Below are 20,162 nucleotides of genomic sequence, written 5' to 3' on the forward strand. Positions count from 1 at the left end.
TAATTTAAAATTAGACTGATTTTAAATAATTTACCAAAAAAAAGATGTATATAACATATTTTCAAGTTTAAGCATACTATTCAATGTTAAACATAAATATTTTAAATTTATTAAGTTTAAAGTAAACGCCATAAACCTATTATGTACATGTTTCTTATTGTAACTTGTATATACATTTTTAAGCTTTGAAGTAAAAAATTCTATTTTCTGAAATTTTTACCAATTTAAGGATTAAAAGGAGAATGTTTGGAGGGTCTTTTAATAGCATATTTTAAACTTTTAATTGTGTTGATTAGTTATAAGTTTTTAAGAGCCAAATCCGAATATCCCAATTTATATAAGGTTAGGCCCATTTTCTCAATGACCAAATGCATTCCGCGTGTTTATAAGTACTGTGGAACCGAATGAGTTTCTTGCTTTTTCATAATCATCCTTCTTCAGATACAAATCCCCCATCAACATGCAAGCATCGCACGCATTTAAATGATCTTTAGATTTCCTGTATGCAACAATTGCAAAAAAAAAATGCAAAAAAACATTTTAAGATTTATTGCAGCTTTATGATAATTTCTAATGTTATTCAAATACACAAAGCCAGTTCCAAATTCAAATCAAAGTTCTCAGGCTTAAGGTTCAAAGACTTTTTGTATGTTTCAGCAGACACTTTCATATTTTCTGGAAGGCAGTATCATTGATTATAGATACTAGTAAATACTAGTATTTATAATCAATGCCAGTATAAATACTGCTAAATTTTTTATAACAGACACATTTTTCGATTATAGTGCTGTTGCATTCAGTTGCGTTTTAGTACTCTTTAACTATTATATAGGCCATTCTTTACTGAAAACAAGCATTCGTCCGATCAGGGTCTATTTCTAAGAGTTGTTTATATTTCAAAAAATTTTTTCCAAATATACCGTTATTATAATTATAAGATAAATATAATAATATTTAATAATTTATAATGTATTATTATTATACACCTGCTATATTGTTTAAAGTTTCTTGACATTCTTTTGTACTGTTGTAGGCAATATTAAATTGTTTTAATACTCTTTTATTTTGTTTAACTTTAATAGTAGTTTTCCATACTCATTACGTACATGCTTTATATAATTTGGGTTTTAGACCACGTACATAAGCCAAATTAGCCGTGTTTAAGAGGACATTGTACCCGCATGTGTCTCTCCGTCTATCGTTTTTATTTCTTCGTTATCGAAACTTCAAAGAAAGTTATTAAAGTTTGAAAAACAAATAATAATGGATTTTGAAACAATAATAACTTTTTTCGTAGAAGTGATATAAAAAAAAAAAAAAAACGATATTGCACAGCCAAAATGTTTCTCTATGTGTGGTGAAAATTTCGTTTCTTAGTTATGACAGTTGTAACCTTCTTAGTTCTTTCCCGCGCCAAAACGTTTTTGTTATGCCGTACGTGTGTAAGACGTAGACAACATATGCGGGTGCAACGTCCTCTTATGTAATTTGTCTCAAATAAAAATTAGCATAATCTGTCCATGTATCCACACAAAAAGGTTTTATTGAACATGCTTGAAAAAGGTATTCTTTTGATAAATCATTTTCTGATTTTTTCATATAAACAAATGCAAAGTTTTTTTTTTTTTTTTTATTTGAAATAAATAATCTTAGGGGCACAATCTTATGAGGTAGAAAAATTATTCATTTTAATTAATTTTAACAATCATTTACACAATTAAAATAATTAAAGTATAACATTAAATATCGATTAATGCCACAACATACACTAAAAATGCAAATTTACTTAAAAATTCAGAATTATTAGGATGAATATTTCTCGCATTATCTAACCAGTGAATGCAATCTGCATATTTTTTGCCGTCAAATAATGAATTTGCATATAGGAGCATAACATCTAAGTCTTTAGGTTTATGTATAAGTAATTCTTTGCACATTGTTTGTGTTTTAATCAGATTTCCATTTTGATGTTCTGATATGGCAGAAATTAGAAGCTCATCTAAAAAAATATATATATATATATTAAATATAATTTATAACATTGAACAATAATAAATGTTATGTTATTTCAGTAAATGAATTTGTAGAATAACAATTGATACAATTCAAACAATAAGATAAGCTGTAATTAATTAGTATATTTATAATGTAAAATCTATTTTAAAAGTAAATTTTAAGTTCTTAAATGAATAATAATATACTAAGTTTCAACACTACTTCAATTATTAAGATATCTATTCTATTTATGTTTACTCTTTAGTAGATATACCTTTGTCTAATAATAGTTTTTCAGTTTTACAAACTAATATAAGTACCTAGTATTGAGGCACATTTCAATGAGTAGCCTTATTAGGCTCAGTAAATAATTAATTTAGTGTTATTGTATTTTGTGAAACCTGGTTTCTGAATGATTTTGAATTTAAATTAAATAGCTATAAAAATATAAACTCATTAGTAACATAAAATAAATGTGATGGTTTAACTGTATTGGAAGAGAATCCTTAAACATAATAATATTTGAAAAACAAGTACTAATTGCAATTCATTAAAACTTACGCTTAAGATGACAAATGATTTATTCTCTCTATTTTATATTTATAGATCACCCAATGATGATATAGATGGAAAAATGTATTGGTTTGTTAGTTTATTAATGTGTTTGGTTTGCTTTTATCAATAAAGATATATGAATATTTATTTTATTTAATATATATAATATTTAATATTCAAAATGTTTGAAACTAAAAACATGGATTACACATGGCATTAGACTAAGCAACATTGCAATATAGAACATAGAAAGAGATGACTTTATTAGATGACTAAAAATTTGTTTTAATTCACCTGTTAATAATATTTTACATGGACATAATTTGATTGTAAAATCTAAAATGTAATCCTAGTTTAAATACCAAATTTGACCAGAAATGTGTAAATTTTGAAAAAGTTAATGACTTAGATGGGATAGTCATGTTAATTATTATAACGGTATTCACGGTGTACATTTTTCTATGTACGAAGCCAGGTATTAGATGTAAATTATAAAGAAATTATTTATTTAGCTTTTGTGAAATCTATTTTCTCATATAGTTTATCTATTTGGGGAGGAACTTTTATAACATTATCTTTAAGCTCAATGTTACAATAATTATTATTTTTAAATTTGTACTAAATCGTCCCATACTAACTAATACGATTCTAATTTATGAAAAACTCAATGTAAATAATTTTAACATTATTTATAATCAAGCTGTATTAGTATACCTGCGTAAACATAAACATTTAACACCTGTATCACATCATAAACATAATACTAGATATAAGCAAAATGTTAATATACTTTTACCGAAGTGTCAAAAAGTTTTTAGATAAAAAAGTGTATAATATACTGGTCATTATTTATGTTGTTTGTTAAATATTAATATTAATAAGTTTGGTAATTGAAAGTCATTCAAAACTATCATTAGAAAACACCAAAAATAGTGTGAGAAAGGAGCACTCTCATTGTGTTTAATGACATTTCATTTTTATTTAACTTTTTTACAAATAAATAGTATTTTGAATGGCTGAAGATTGAAGCTGTGTTTCAAAAATTTGTTATTAATGGTTTTGGTAGTTTTGTATAGGCGTGTGTGTGTCGATGTGTTGGCTTAATGAATATTTAATGCATAATTTTATAGAAAAACTAGTTTAATTAATTGCATACAGTTCACAAAAGTTTATAAAGTAAATTAATAGTTTAACAAAAATATGTATTATTTTATCGTGGACCAACAATGATAAAAGTAAGTGAAATAATACCAAAAATATATCCTAATTTTCCTAAAAATTCAAAAATAATTTGAACATTAACAAAGTGTGAAATCTGTATATAAAATATAAATTATAACAAAATTGTTCTAATATACTCTATTCCTTGAGAGAACATGTCGATTCTGTCCATGTAGAATAATGACCGAATAAGTTGTAATTCAAACTTTAAATGCCATTCTAATATCTATTATTAATTGTTTTTAAGTATCTAATATAGCATCTTTACTTTGATTTTTAAATTTTCATATTATGAGCATTTTTAATTTGTGATATATCTCACTCATATCTTGCTTGAAAATTGAATCATGAAAAAAATTGTCAACTCTTAAGCATGGATGAAGTTTTTACCTTAAGGTTTGATAACGGGTCAATTTACTCTAATATCAAAACTAACATCACACTATTGAAACTAGTTAAGAGGATGTCAGCACACTGTTTGTTTTCTCTCTCTGCCTCACCCACAACATAGACAAAAACCATTTGCGTAGAATCGTTTTTTCTATGTTTTTAAGTAATTTCAGAGTAAAATCACTCATAACCGTTTTATATTTTATTTTTATTTGACATTGTATTTGACAATCAAAATAAACAAAAAAATTATGTAAATTTAAATTCTGTTTAAATCGTTTTAAAACAATATTTAGAGAAATATCGATATGTCTTTCTTAAAAAATATTATTCTCTATCCTTTTTTGTAATGAGTGATTTTACTCTAAGATTACTTAAAAACATAGAAAAAACGATTCTGAAATGCGTTTTGTCTATGTTGAATGTGGGCTAGAGAGAGTAACAAATAGTGCGCTGACATCCTCTTAACAAAAATATGCCATTTCTTATGTGTGTATGATGGAGACAACAATTGCATGGGTAGGTAGCGTCCTATTAAGAAATATTTATAAAAAAAAAATTAGTGTATACCTATATTTTATAATACCAGAAGGCTCTTGAATTTGTTAGAGAAATATTGTTATAGAAAGCAAAGTGAGTATTGAATTAGTTTGGACAGAAAATTAATTTAAAATGTTTTACATGAATTTTAAGTTGTATATTTCATATATAAATATGGTAGCAACATACAGGGTGAAGCTTACATTATATTTTATTAAACCCAGATACCAATCCTGGAGCAGTTTACAAAAAAAAAGTTGTTTGGTCATAGGTTATGTATGCTCATCTAAATATAACATAGCAATAGATAGTACTGATAATAATTATAACTTACCTAGGCGTTCACTATATTTCTAAAAAAAAAAAATATATAATTATATAAATATATTCTAAAAATTTGAATTTTATTAGTTTATACCTCCATAGCCCCATAAAGTAGTGTTAGGGTATCTCCTAACAATTTAATTGAGCTGACTTTTGCAAGGGTTGCTCCAGCCAAATCTTTCACTTCGGTAAATCCTAATTTGCCAAATTCATGTAAGATATGTAGAAATCTGTTAAAAAAAAAACAATTAATTTTAAAATAAATTAGTAATACGTTAACAGACCTATAACATTTAAGATCTATACTTAAGGTAATATTAATAATAATTGTAAAATATTTACTTAAAAGTGTCATTTTCTGATAAGATCGCTGTAATAACTGATATCGGTGCTTCAGAGTCTGAATGTTTTGGAAAAAATACATCCTGTAAGAGTTATAATTATTATTTGATGAATAAATTTAATGTATATTTATTCATAATTAATCAAATGCGTTTAATACAAATTTTTTGTCTTAAAAGTAAAGTACATGGCAAAATACTGCTCAGGGGCTCATATTTAGCTTTATTAATCTGCTGTTATGCGAATAAATTATATATATATAAGGTGAATCTATTTATCATTAGAGTACTTATCAATTCAGTAACTAGAGTCCTTTTAAATATCAAATGGAAAAACAGGATTTTCCTGATTAAAATGAAATCATAGTTCATACAATTAATGTCCCATAAACATCCCATATACATAGTTAAATTATTAATATATTGCTTACCAATGATGACGAACTCATAGTTGGAAATATTATTAACAATTGATTTTTCAAAATAAAGACAGCAGCTAATGATCCACATAAACTTTTGACCAAGTCTGTTGTCAGTCAACTGCAAAATAAAATATATACTGTAGTAAGTAGAGGTACATTAGAATAAATATAATATAAATATATTTACAGATGTTATAAAGTAAAATATTACAGTGATATTACAACTACATAAGGCGCTTTATAGGCTGGCCTAAACAGGAATTAAATAAAACAAAAAGACTTAAGATGGAAACATAAACATTCATTGTTATAAAAGATATGTATATTTGGAATTATGGTAATAGTTGTCTCCAGTCGTGGAAAAAACACAATAATAATATAAAGTACAACCACATGCCACACTCTAGAGAACCTATTATAAGAGATTTTCTCACACACTGGTATATTACCGGCATATACAATGCTACGTCGTCTACTCGTCTGCTTGTTTGTCTTGTCTATCAAAAAACGCAGACAGGTGTACATCATAATTAAACATAAATATGGTATTAACTATACCTACCTAATAATAAAAACATGCATGCAGTTGAGATTATACCATTGTATTTAGCAATGTATTCTAGCACACACTACTTATACCCACTAACCGACAACGATGAAGTGGTGATCCACAGCTGGAGTCAAAACTTAAAAGCACTCAGCATAGAATATTGAAAAGGTATTCCAATCACAGTTGTAGACACATAGAAGTTTTGAACGGACTATGGTTCCAGATTCCAGTATTCCAGTCCGCTATAAAGTATTCAAGTCCAGTGAAGTGAACAAGCAAGGATATCGAAAATTGTATGACTATAAATTACACATTGGAAATTTAGAAATTCATAGATGAATAAAATATGTTAATATAGGTTATAAAGGCGTATACAACTACAAGAACGCCATTGGTCCACGAGTCATGGTCCGTGTGACGTGGCTGCGTGTAGATCTGCAGCAGCTGACGTGCCCATGACAAAATAAATAGGTATGCTATCAACTTTGTGATACGCAACTGTGTGTTCTCCCACCACAAAAATTACGTCATCCGTTCTCCGATATTATATATTATTATTATTATTATTTCTGCTGGTGAGAACGGCTTACGCGACACAGTTCTTGGTGATGTGTGGTAGGGGTGCGCGTTCTCGACCAATATTAGTTACATTGATAGCATACCAATTTATTTTGTCATGGTTTAGCCGACGATGGCACGCCGTGTACATCCTCCATGAACGGTATAAACCATATTATGTCCATATGTACAAGCCATGGTTATATACTATTGGCGGCAATTTTGACCTTAGGATTGTGCTAGCGATTTTTACCGTTCTCTATAATTTCGAATCTATGATGGGGAGTTTGTTATATATGGGGGTGTATAGGGATTAGAGACATAGGTATATATACCGGAGCCGGTGAACTGGGTGAACTAACTGACTGGCGAAAAACGACATTACCTGTTTACCGTAATTTATAAACTAAAATTTATAAAAAAGTAATATTAGTCGATCGAATTAAAAATTAATATCACGGACAGTACATATCGGTTGATCTCGTAGGTAAGTATCATACACACACTTTTACGCCTTATATACAAATAAAAAAGTATATTTTATTAGGAAAGAAAAACAAAACATTTTCGCCGATGGATAAATAATAAAAGAAGAATATCTATTACTATACAATGTATTGCTATGCTGCATGATGCAGGAGGGCCTAGCGGAATTGTACATAAACATTGATCTAATAATGTATTTACCGTTAGAGAAAATGCGATATTATAAAAGACGTTTGGATTTTGATATTTAATAAAATATAATCATTTATTGATTTATTACATTGCGATTATATAAATATTGGGAAAACATTTTTAATTATGAATAAAGTGTATATATTGTAATTTTGTACCTACCTATTTGTGTTGTAAACCCTCCCCCCTCCACCAAGATAATTGCTCTGGATTGAAGCCTATGTAAGAGTATAAATATAATACATAAATAAATAGTGGTCGATACCAAATACTTAAAACGTTTAATGTAACTCAATTGTTGGATTAGGTCGGCCACACATGATATAGAGGATACTAATTTAAATACAATTGCAGTAAACAGCATTTACTTGACAGGACAATTATCTTTATAAAATATTTAGCCAACATTTTCCTTCCTATTTTAACAGACTTCGGACTGTCTATGATCTAGATTCTAGACTATAGACTAATTAAAAAGTTTTTTTTTTTTAGTTTCTTTGCCATTAAAAATATAAATTATCAGAATTTTAGAAATTAGGTATGATATAATACAAATAAATAGTTAAACAATTTTTATGAATTTGAATGAAATCATTAATAAAGAGTAAAGGAAAAAATATGCAGAGGATGCTTGGAGAATCAACTTGAAGGTAAACAATTTTTCACTTGGTCAAAAAATTGAAAATTAAATACAATGTTCCACATGTATAGGTTATTATTAGTTCAATTTTAAAAAACATCTCATTTGAGCAATATATTATATATAATATATATTTATATACTAATTTGATAACTTTAATCTTGTTCATTCTAGTCAGCAAAAAAAGCTGCTTGTCATACATTTAAACCATAAAAAAAATTGTAATTTAATAACAACAAGCAATTTTATAACGAAGATGGTGATGCCAATGATAATGATTTTGTTTTTATTAATCCACAAGTATAAATTTTATTGTAACTAACTATAATTTATGTATTTTTTTTTTTGATATACAATAAAATTGTATACACATTTGTAGAAAACATCTTTTTGTTGAAAATACAATGATTTTTAAATTTATACGACCTTCTCCTTTTGAACAGTCTTGAGCAGTATTCATAATATTTTTTTAAAAGTATTTTATGACTATAAAAAAATACTTTTTTATTTACAATAATGATTATTTTCTTTTAATTCTGGATCGTTTTATAATATTATGCACATTTCATAATGTTTAATTAATTATATCAACAACCTATGCCTACTTTTTAAATACTAAAATACAACACTTGTAAGTATCTCTTACATATTGAATACAATTATTGTACTATTTTATTTTAAGTTATTAAAGAAAATGTAAACGCTATATTATGACAAAAAGATGCTAGTCCATCAGTTTTTTAAAAATTCCAAGACAATTGGAGTTTTGCACAAAAATGAATGTATTAATAAAAAAATTATTTGAGCTAATATTGTTAATGCAATAGGTACCTAAAGATACTGTTTTTTATTTCCAATATATAAATGATTACAATGTATAATCATATAACTCAAATACACAATACAATTCGGTATATAAAATAGCCGTATAAAGGGGTCACTAATAAATGTTTTATCAACAATGTTCAATAATTATATTACATACAATAATTATCCAGTTATATTTGAACTTCCCAGTTATAAGCATAAATCTGAAATGATGATAGTAATTCTCCAAAATTACACTGTTATAACAATTAAATACTTAGTAAAGAATTAAAAAGAAAAAAAAATAGTTGAAACTTCAATTGACAGTCAATAACTATATAGTATCTAAAATTAATAAATAAAATAATACTAAAATGTTGTTAAGTACATAAATATGCATTCTATATAGTATGTTGTCTTCAATACAATTTTAGGCTTGTTATGTAGGTAGTAAACAGCAGCGACAATATAAACCTTTTACCCATAAGAGCAGACATTGAAGCTACCCACACATACATACAATTTAAACCTGTCATAATTCTTTAGTTAAAATAAAATAAATTTTGATATCATTTGAAAATATAAATTTAAAGTAGGGCATTAGTCAAGTATAGTATATAGTATATGTATAGTATATACAGAATAAGAATATTGAATTATTTTATTTAATAATGCTAATAATACATTATTTAACAAAATACCACTGCCAAGTGTCAATCTATTGAGAGGTTAAATTTTATAATTTAACACTCTGTGGGTGGGTGTTTGATTTTGATTCATTTGTCTACATTTTTTTTTAATTTGGTGCCATTGCCACTTATGTTAACAATTATTTTAACAACCGGGATTCATATGTGAAACTGCTAAGTTATTAATTTTAAATAAAATACTAATGTACACTGTGACAATATAAGTACCATTATCTTCTTAGTGGCATAATTTATGAAATGAAGCCAGATATTATATGCAACAATATGATAGATGAATATATATTTTAGACTACTTTTGTAATTTATGAATTATTTATTACTATGCAACACAAAGTGAAATACGTAAATAGTATTTTATTAACACATTTAAAAAAAAAAAAATTATATTATAAACATATTTTTACTCTTATTATAGTAAGAAAAAATAGAATGATGCATATTACATGTGAAATATACAAATCAAATAAAACCAATTAATATAAAATAAAAAAAAAATAACTCAATGTCTCAGTTCAAAACTACAACAACTCGAGTTATAAAAATTCCGAGTTATGTACACCATCTTATAGAGTATAGACTATTTCATATCAATTTCAGTTCATGAACCCAATAAAATATGGTTAAATTATTTACCACGAGAGAGCATTTTCAGTATTATAATTTACATTATGTTCCATAGATAAGCAATATAGGAAACACATTATACCCAATAAACCAATTTTTTGAGTTTTTGCAGTATTGAACTGAGGCATCAAATTATTAAACAGCAGATTATTTTAAATTTATTTTAACATTTAAATTTCAAATATAAACACATATATATTTTAAGCTAAAAAAAAAGGAATAACTATCCCCTTGTGTTATAATCAGAAACGTCTTACATAGTAGCAATTTTATCATTATTTTTTTTCAATATTTACTTAATTTATGATCCGGAATGCCATTCCGGTGCATTCCAGTCCATTAATATCTTGCATAACAAGACAAACATTTAACTATTACTGTATTAATTAATTATTACCTGGTTAAAGCCAAATCAAAACGACCCAGATCATACATAATCAAACCCGTTTTCCAATGACCATAAGCATCCAAGGTTCAAAAGAATTCCACAAGTATATGCATTTCTAGTGATATTATGACTGTTCCTTTCCAAAAACAAATGGAATTACCATTTTGATTTTTGATGTTTTAGCTTGGCAGAGTTTAGAAGATTCTGTAAAAAAAGCATACAATTTAGAATTTTGAGCATCAATAATATTAAGTTATTTCAGTAAATAATTAATTAGTATAATAACAATTAGATTCAAATGGAGTTTTATTCTATGACCAAATGCGATGGAACAGAAGAACCCCCGTGCTTTTTTTAGAACTCTTGGCTACGGTTAAAAACCGCCAAAAATAATGTGAGAATCAACGGTTTAATTTTTCAATTTTTTAAGTATGCAACAAATTATAAATTGGCTAAGGACAAGTATGTTAAAGCAACAGTTTACTGACTAGTACATTTTAAACATCGAGAGGTATGTTGTAAATAATATTTAAAATAGAATCAGAGTTAGATAAGTACAGCAAAAAATTAGGTATCTAATTAGTTTTAAATTAATATTATATTTACCAATATGAAACATTTGGTTTATTGGTTGTAAATTGTAAAATATTATATTGTAAAATTATGACAATTATTAGCTTTTTAAGCGTAATAATATAGTCTGTATCTATAAAAATGAATGTTTGTGTGTGAGTCTTTTATGTATTCCTAAACGGCTGGACCGATTGCTATGAAATTTGGTACAGAGGTAGATTAGATCTCTGGGACGAAGATAGCCTAATTTAAAAAGGGTAAATTCTAACCTGGGGAGGTGCTCAAACAGGGATTATGAGATTTACCATGGCCGTTTTTTTTTAAATAGTTCTTATTGGTTTTAATAATCATAATAATTATTAAAGTGGTAACCTGATAATATACTTGTAAAGTGGAACATATTTTTTAGGATTTGAGTGATTGAAAGTGTTTTTGTGGAATAATTTATAATAGTGGGCGAAAGCAACACACCAACCATTAGTATAAACACCACTGCTAAACATAGGTATATTCAATACTTTAAGTAGGTAGGTATGTAGGTATAAATACAACAAAATACAAATCGTTGCAATAGATCTCATACGAGAAGTTTCCCATAATTGTTATAGTTATTACAGATTATTACAACAAACGATAAATATAATGAACGTCGATAATCGACAATCTAAAGGAAACTGAATGTGTTAGAATAAAGTGTAACTTTCAACAAGAAAAATGCATATATATATGTTTAAAAAAGTACAAAAAAAGATTCAAATGCAACAGAAACTCTAAAAAATTACAGTAAAGTAATACATTTCCTAAAAGGGCAAAATATGTATAATACAAATTGTACCATTAATTTGTACCATGAATCAAATTTCTGTTAAGTCGAGCCTCGAATGTGAGTTTTCTAGTTACTAGTAAACCGCAATCTGTATTATAATAGTACAATACACACAATTTAGCGAACGATCTTCCGCAAAGCACAACAGTAACTTTGTAAAATATGCATAAAAAGCTGACTAGCTGAGATTAGAAACTATATAAAATATTCACTAAATAATTCATAAATAACTAATAAGGAGCCAAGGAGGATCTCATTCAAAGAATGGAAATTTGCATTATCACAAAACAATTCTTACAAAAAAATTTTCAAGAATTTGAACGAAATAATATTAATATGTTCAAAAAGTTTAATAAACATTTCAAAAAAGCAGAATTTGTATAAATTTGCAATTAAATGAAAAACGGTGGGCAAGTGGCACTAATATCCTTTTTATTTTATCGATGTTGTCTTATAGCCTATGCACAATTAATTAGCACATATGTACATGATTCCACAGTTCAAATATTATGTAATAATCAATTATTAATACATACTATAATGGAAATAAACATAGCTACTACACATATTATATCCATATTTATACACAAATATAGCATTATCACAAATATAAAACCTGAATAAACAACACGGAATAACCTAACAGTCAACAACATAATTTATTAATCTATGTGACTATAAACTGTATAATATTATCTATTTTACTTGGGTGGTAGGTAAACCTGGAAGAAAGGTAGTATTCGTTTTTTAAATTTTGGGACTTGTCACTTATGACGGTTGAATTAAGGTAACGATTATACAATATTAACGTCTAATGACTCAATGACTGAGTAACGACTAACGAGTGACGATGAGTAGGTACATATTGTGTAGGTATTGTCTACAACGCAGGACAGCATTGAAGTTAATTTTTGTACAACATTGGATATTCACTCGATTTCTCCCGTAGCGATTTCCCGTCTCCTGATTTTTCCGTTACAATGGCAGTTGAACAATTTTAAAAAGGTGGGTAAGTGAAAAAATAAATGGACGTGTAAGCAAAATAAAATTTGTGTGTGAAAAACATTTTTTACCTAAAGATATGAAATAAACGTATGCAGAAGATAATAAATTTTTAGATGTGAAGTTTCCTAAACCAGTCCGATTGAGACTAGTAAAAGATGCTGTTCCTAAAATGTTTGATAATGATCAAACTGAATTTGCAAAGGTTGGTTGGTTGGTTGTAGACATCTTGTAGTATAACCTTTTGGTAAACTTAATAATTAAAAGGTGGGCAAGTGGGTGTCACTCTGCTGTACAGTAGGTTATAAGTGGGTCACTGTAATGGATGGTGTTAAATTTGAATTCAATGATATAATATCATAAGAAAAACGATTCTGAATGTAAAAGGTCAGTCAGCCTATGATATTACCAAGTATATTTGATGATATTAGTGTGAAAAAAGTAATTTATATATAACCTATTTATGTGGAGCCTAAGAGCCTTATTTTAAATTTTCAATCCTTTGCTATAAAAGTTGAACATTTTATAAATATTGAACTACAGATTAATTATTAAATTATAAATTTGATAAATTTTGTCAACATTTGAACTTTAAATGCTTATAAAAAAAAATTGTGCCTATGTATTTTTAATATTTTTCAACTGCTATTAAAACGATATATCAGGAGCATTATATTAAATTTTCACGCTTTTTTACCCAACAAATAAAATTTTATTGATATTTATAGAAAAAAAAACTAAAAAAAGACAATGTCCGTAAACAGCTCAAAGGGTCAAATTATTTTCAAAATTTTATCTTGTATAGAAAATACTAATACAAACGTTCATTGAAATTTTCAAGTATCTACGGTCATACGTTAATGTCAAGTATTTACAGTTAATCGTTTTTGAATTAGGCACAACAAAATAAGAAAATCGCTACATGATAAATCGAGTGAATATAATTCATTCAATGTTGTAAAAATTTAAACTTCAAACATTTAACATTTAAAAAGAAATATTTTCTGAATTTATAACTTAATATAATTTGCAAAATCATGATTTTTACGCATTTAAAATGTTTGACTATGTATTTTTAATATTTTTGTACTGTCGTTTTAATAATATATTAGGAACTTTAATTGTATTAAAATTTCGTTTTCGACTCAACAAATAAAAAAAATTTTACATTTATAGAAAATAAACTAATAAAGGTGGGCAAGTGGATGTCGCTATGCTGTACTGTAGGTTACAAGTGTTTCACTGTAATGGATGGTGTTAAATTTTAATTCAATGATATAATTGTATCAGAAAAACAATACTGAGAGATGACACTCCGCCAGCCTACAATATATTAATATTACTAAGTATATTTGATGATATTATTGTGAATAAAGTATTTTATATATAACCTATTTACATTGGACATTTTCAACATTACTTACGGCATAGATATTATCATTTATTACACCAACTCCAAAAATGTTCGTTCAACTAACATGTCGTCAGTTTGTTTCCAACAAAGTATAGATTTACTACCTACATCAAATACAAAATGATCGTTAATTAGGACTAGACTATGTTGACAACGGTTTATAATCAATTCTTATCCAAAATGCCATTGGCCTGTTCTTGGACCAAACCATTCTAAACTATTACATAATTCAAGCTCAATTCTACCAACAACTAATATAACCTGTTATAATTAAATTATTAAATACATTGAAAAGAAAAAAAAATTATACAGAATCATACTTTTTCTCCATGTCTGGGTTTATTTCGGATGCTTTGTGGTATAAGCTCTTCTAATTCGAGATTATTTCATGGCTCCAATACATAATGATAACCTTGAAAATTATAAATAAATATATATCTAAAATATAAATTATTTCACAATAAAAGCATATTTAAAACAATAAATATACTTTAAATTAATTAGAATACTTAATAATACATATTGAATGGTAACCGAACTTTTCCTTCGTCAATAATAAAACATAACAATAATCAATTTTAGTTTGCCTACATTTTCTTCAGCTGATACTGGAAGTCTATCACTGGATATCAACTTAATTACTTGTTCCGATGATAAGGATAGAAATTCGTCACAACCAAAAACTTATCTAAGAATCAAAATATTACAATAATAAATAAAATTCCTTTATAGAATCATAATAATAAATTATATTTCGAACAAAAAGTGTTGATGAATATATACTTCTGAACTTGTTATCAAATTCGTACAGCTATATACATCAGCAAAAGCGTTAATACCAATACAATTTGTAACATAGAGTTGTGACTGTAAAAAATCACAACAAGCCTCTTTTACTCCTTGAAACTGCAAGAGATCTGCAGCCGGTAATAAATGCTTAAGAAATAAATAACAAACAATTTAAATAATTTAGCTGTCTATGGTTGAATCAAACTTAATCTATAATTACTTGGACTTTTTCTTCAGTAACCACAATTTGCCCTGTGTAAATGAAGTTTACTAAGAGCAGTAAAGCAGTATAATCTATCTGTCTTATTGCCACAAGATCATGATTCTTGATGAAAATTTGTGAACATAGCATGGAAATACGGACTAGCTGATGATAAAACGACTCTATGTGCAGTTATTATTTTGTTATCGTCCGTTTACAGTTTAATATCACAAAAAATCTCACCACTAAAAACAAAAAATTATTATTAATATTTATCTAGGAGATTAAATCGCTTACCACTTACTTGCGTAAGAATTGCAAACCTTCATATTTAGATTGAAATCAGAAAAAAATAATATCCAGAAGCAAAGTTTGCTGGATGAAATGCAAGGATTCTAAAATATTATGGAATAATTTTTGTACATCGTTTAAAAGCATCTAATGGAATACTTATCATTTATCACTAAATTAACGGCTTCTTCAATTATTTAGCACTAAAACTACCATTTATGGTTTTCCTTACTCGGTTCTTAACTCGAGCCCTAAATGTGTGAAAAATGTGTCTCATTGTGCCCCGTCGCGTATTGCCGAACGTTAACCATTTCAAGTTAAATATTTAATAAAAACACCTAAACGCAAAGTTAAATATGAGTAATTATTGCTCAGAATGTTATGTATTATTTTCTTCTGACTAATACGATGTAATAAAATAATAAATACATACCTTTAAAAGAAATTACACGACAGGTTTACGTGACGAAAAATTAAACCGGACGATGTATTTTTTCGTTTTGATAACATCATTGAGGGATAAACAAAATCCACGTTATCAGAATTAAACCGTTTCGTATCGTTGCATATCGGTGCGGACTATTTGATTTTATTTCTCTTTTATCTATGTTCACTGTCAAACACATACAATTTTTGTATGTTAATGAACTGAAGTCTCACCACAGATTAAGTGAAGTCTAGTCTCGCTGTGCCCCCCTCGTAATTGGGAATTATTTGACCACGTCCATATTTACCTCCATAGAAAATTTGAATTATTTCTGATAAGGATCTACCTCCAAGGTTGACGCCCAGTCCGTCTGACGTCTGAATTAGACTGTTAGTGGCAAAATCAGGGCTTGCATTTGAAAAAAAATTCCGTTTTATGTTATTTTTTTTTTTTTTTTATTTTACACAATGATATATACAATCTGTACAATTATGCACAATTAGCATATTTGATAAGGGTTTCGATAATACATGAGTACGTGAGTAAGAAGCCACCCACTAATGGCACTTGACTGGGAAAGGTTAGTATGTATTTAGGTATGTTATTTACAATTAAAACGTTACACAATTTTTGCGTTTATCGTTATTTACAATTAAAACGTAAAAAAATATTCTTTTTCTTTTATCTTATCTAGATAAATAGAGATTATTAACTTACCTACACAGTTATCCAAGATAAAAATCACCGTTATCTAGATGAATTTATCCAGATAATTTAATGTATTAAACGGATTTTATTTATTATAATTATTTATAGGTAGACAATTAAGTAATTTATTAAGTAGGTGATTTTTACTAAAATATTTCTACGAGCTTACAGAGGGTTCCGTAAACCAATATGAAAAAAAATTATCCAATGATTTATCTAGATAAAAAAAATTTTTTTTATCTAGATAAATAAATAATTAAGTTATCTTTATCTAGATAAAATTATATTTATCTCGGCTCAACACCGAGTAGAACTCCGGACATGAAAATCTCGAAAACGATTACGCTCGGAAATTTTCACTTGCAAAGCTGGGGATGCATCTAAACGCCGAATAAGATTTTTTCACAATAAGAAAAAAAACAGTCGTCAACCGGAGTCTAAACGACACGCGTGAAGCAAGAGCCATGGACGTCGTGGAGGGGGAAAGGTCTCGTCGTGAACGTTTTATTATTTTTTGATTCGGCGGGAATTCAAACCGCGTTCGGACAGATGACCCACTTGCCTACTACAGCGTTACTCACTGAACCGCTTTATTCTATCATCTATTATCAATATTATGTTTTAATATTTATTAACTTTTAATTGACTTAAGTACTTGCATCTGATATTAGATATCAGATATTATCTGATAGTTAGTAATATTTGACTCCAGTGGCATATACAGACTAAACTCTGGAACTACTTATCAGATCTTCTAGTATATATTATAAACGTCTTGATTTTTTTTTTAAACGAAAGAGTATTTCACGGAGAAGGTTTATATAAAAGAAAATTTTAGGAAAATCCACCTGGGTATAATATATTGGTTGCTATTGGTTAATCGGGCATATTTGTTGATTTGTATTATTGTCTTTTGTCAATATACATATAAGATCTGATGAGTAGTTCCAGAGTTTAGTCTGTATAGTTATAGTCTGTGTATTTATATAGTTAGTTGGTAGATAAGACCTCTGGGAAGAAGATAGGTTAATATTTACAAAGGGTTAAATTTGTTTTTTACTTATTACCTATGTCCAGGGCCCCACAATACCTAGCGCTGGCACTGCTTTTGGATGTAACTCGCAGCAGTAAGTGCAATTCAGCCACCCTGGTAAGCAATCCGACTATGTCGGATCGCGGACAATGTGCGACTGCATATCAAGTAGATATGTATATCTAATATATAAAAATGTCATGTCACAGTGTTTGTTATTGAACTCATCCGAAATGGCTTGACCGAAACTAAATAATGTTCCAATTATTATTTATGTTTATTATAAATAGCAATAACATATATTATATATATATCGGTCCTAATTAGTAAAATATAATAATGCTTTTCATTAAAATAATTTAAATATTAATGTGGTATTCTTAATATTGCTATAAGAAGTGGATATTTCATATTATTTTTCAAATAGATTGCAAGTAGTTAAAATTGAAGAAATGTAAACTTGTGAAATTCGAGTTATCGTCTTGTTATTTCTTATTTACATACATTTGTATTTTTCTGTCAATACCAGTGGCATCTCCATGGTTAAATGTGTGAACGTTATATTTCATTTTCAGCCACCGAAAAAGAATTTATAAAAAAAACATTTGGAAAATTGAAATGCTTTGGTACTATTTAGTACAATTTTTTACAATAATTATAGTAGGTACCTTGTATCTTTTGGCATTTGTTTTAATCGTTTAGTTTGTTGTTTAAAACAAATAAAACATATGTTTCAAACAGTGTAAAATCCAAGTAAATATTGTGTTTTTCTTAAATAAATGTATTTATTTTTTTTGGTTTATTATTAATAAAGAATAATAAATATCTTTCAGAAAAAATTAAATAATTATATCTATTATGGTTTATCGTCCTTCATTTTAGTATCACATATAATATCATAAATTCATAACACAGACATAAGTAAAGTACAAATATGTAAAATACTTTGTTTATTAATTAAGTAAAAACAGAATATGTAACACTTACAATCAAACAACTGTCAACTACACTTAAAAATTTAGCATTAATAATTAAAAGAAAACAACTTGTCTAAACTAGAAAAAAATTTAAATAAAAAACAATAAAATATTAATAACTGCCACTTAGCCTTTGATTTATCAAAATATACTATAAACTACAATAAAGTTAATATCTAAATACCTATATTTTGTATTAGGTATATTAGGTATATATTCTCATATAAGTAAAATACAAATTAAATTAAAATAAGTTGTTTTAAATATACTATTTTTAATTGTTTAAAGCTCAAACAATTTATTTTATTTAAAAAAAAATTGTGATACCATCGTTGGATATCAACAGAAATACATGGTTCAATACAGAGTTATATAAAAATAAAAGACATTAGATGCATTAGTTAAGTATGTAATAACAATGTGTGGTCAAAAATTCATAGATTACCTTGAGTCTACTACATTCAATTTATTGGATTATGATATAAAACAGAACTTATGATTTTGACTTATGACCTATACTTTTGATTGATTTTTTGAATATACATAATTTTTTTCTAAAAACTAATTTTAATTTCGGAAATATAAATCAATAAAATATGCACTGTCATTAGCTTCGAATTTTATTCATTCTATTAAGTATTAACAATGACAATAATAAGGTAGGTAATTGGTTTGTATTCAGATTTAAAAAATGCTTTTTATTAAAAAATATTAAAATATGAATGTGGTATTCTTGTTATCGCTCTAGATGTGTATAACTCATATTATTATTTTTCAAATAGATTGTAAGTAATTAAAACTAAAGAAACGTTAACTTGTGAAACTCGAAGAACAGTCTTCTTGTTATTTCTTATTTACATGAAATATTATCTTATTAATCCTAATATTTCAGGAGATATTATTAGTCTTGTTAAAATAATAATTTACAGTTTATCATTTATATTTATGATACTAGGCGTAAAATTAAATCAATTCAGATCTGTCTTATATGTAACCCTACATTGAGTCAACAGGGTCCAATTAATATTATGCAGCTAAATTATGTAAATATTTTTAAATAGATTTAAGAAAATTTTAATCGTTTGAACATTTTTAATTTTACTTATATAAGTTCTTTTTTACTTTATAATATTATTCTGTGTACCTAGATTAGTTAGAATATTCAACAATTGGTTAA

At 26.9% G+C, this 20,162-nt stretch overlaps 1 protein-coding gene and 1 pseudogene across 1 annotated transcript; both read right to left on the reverse strand.

Moving 5' to 3' along the window:
- Positions 1–296: 296 nt before the first annotated feature.
- LOC132947679 (uncharacterized) lies at positions 297–1,460 on the reverse strand (annotated as a pseudogene).
- A 187-nt stretch (positions 1,461–1,647) lies between these two features.
- Positions 1,648–16,374, reverse strand: LOC132946582 (uncharacterized). The gene is made up of 13 exons (XM_061016628.1): positions 16,274–16,374; positions 15,854–16,178; positions 15,568–15,794; positions 15,150–15,494; positions 14,879–14,970; positions 14,569–14,662; positions 10,753–10,947; positions 6,436–6,637; positions 5,798–5,906; positions 5,368–5,450; positions 5,120–5,255; positions 5,036–5,054; positions 1,648–1,999 (listed from the first exon to the last, which is right to left on the reverse strand). The coding sequence occupies exons 9-13, from the start codon at positions 5,813–5,815 to the stop codon at positions 1,740–1,742; spliced, it is 516 nt and encodes a 171-aa protein (XP_060872611.1). The 5' UTR covers positions 5,816–5,906; positions 6,436–6,637; positions 10,753–10,947; positions 14,569–14,662; positions 14,879–14,970; positions 15,150–15,494; positions 15,568–15,794; positions 15,854–16,178; positions 16,274–16,374; the 3' UTR covers positions 1,648–1,739.
- Positions 16,375–20,162: the final 3,788 nt, after the last annotated feature.

This window comes from Metopolophium dirhodum, chromosome 6 (assembly GCF_019925205.1).
Source record: "Metopolophium dirhodum isolate CAU chromosome 6, ASM1992520v1, whole genome shotgun sequence".
Classification (NCBI taxonomy): Eukaryota; Metazoa; Arthropoda; class Insecta; order Hemiptera; family Aphididae; genus Metopolophium; species Metopolophium dirhodum.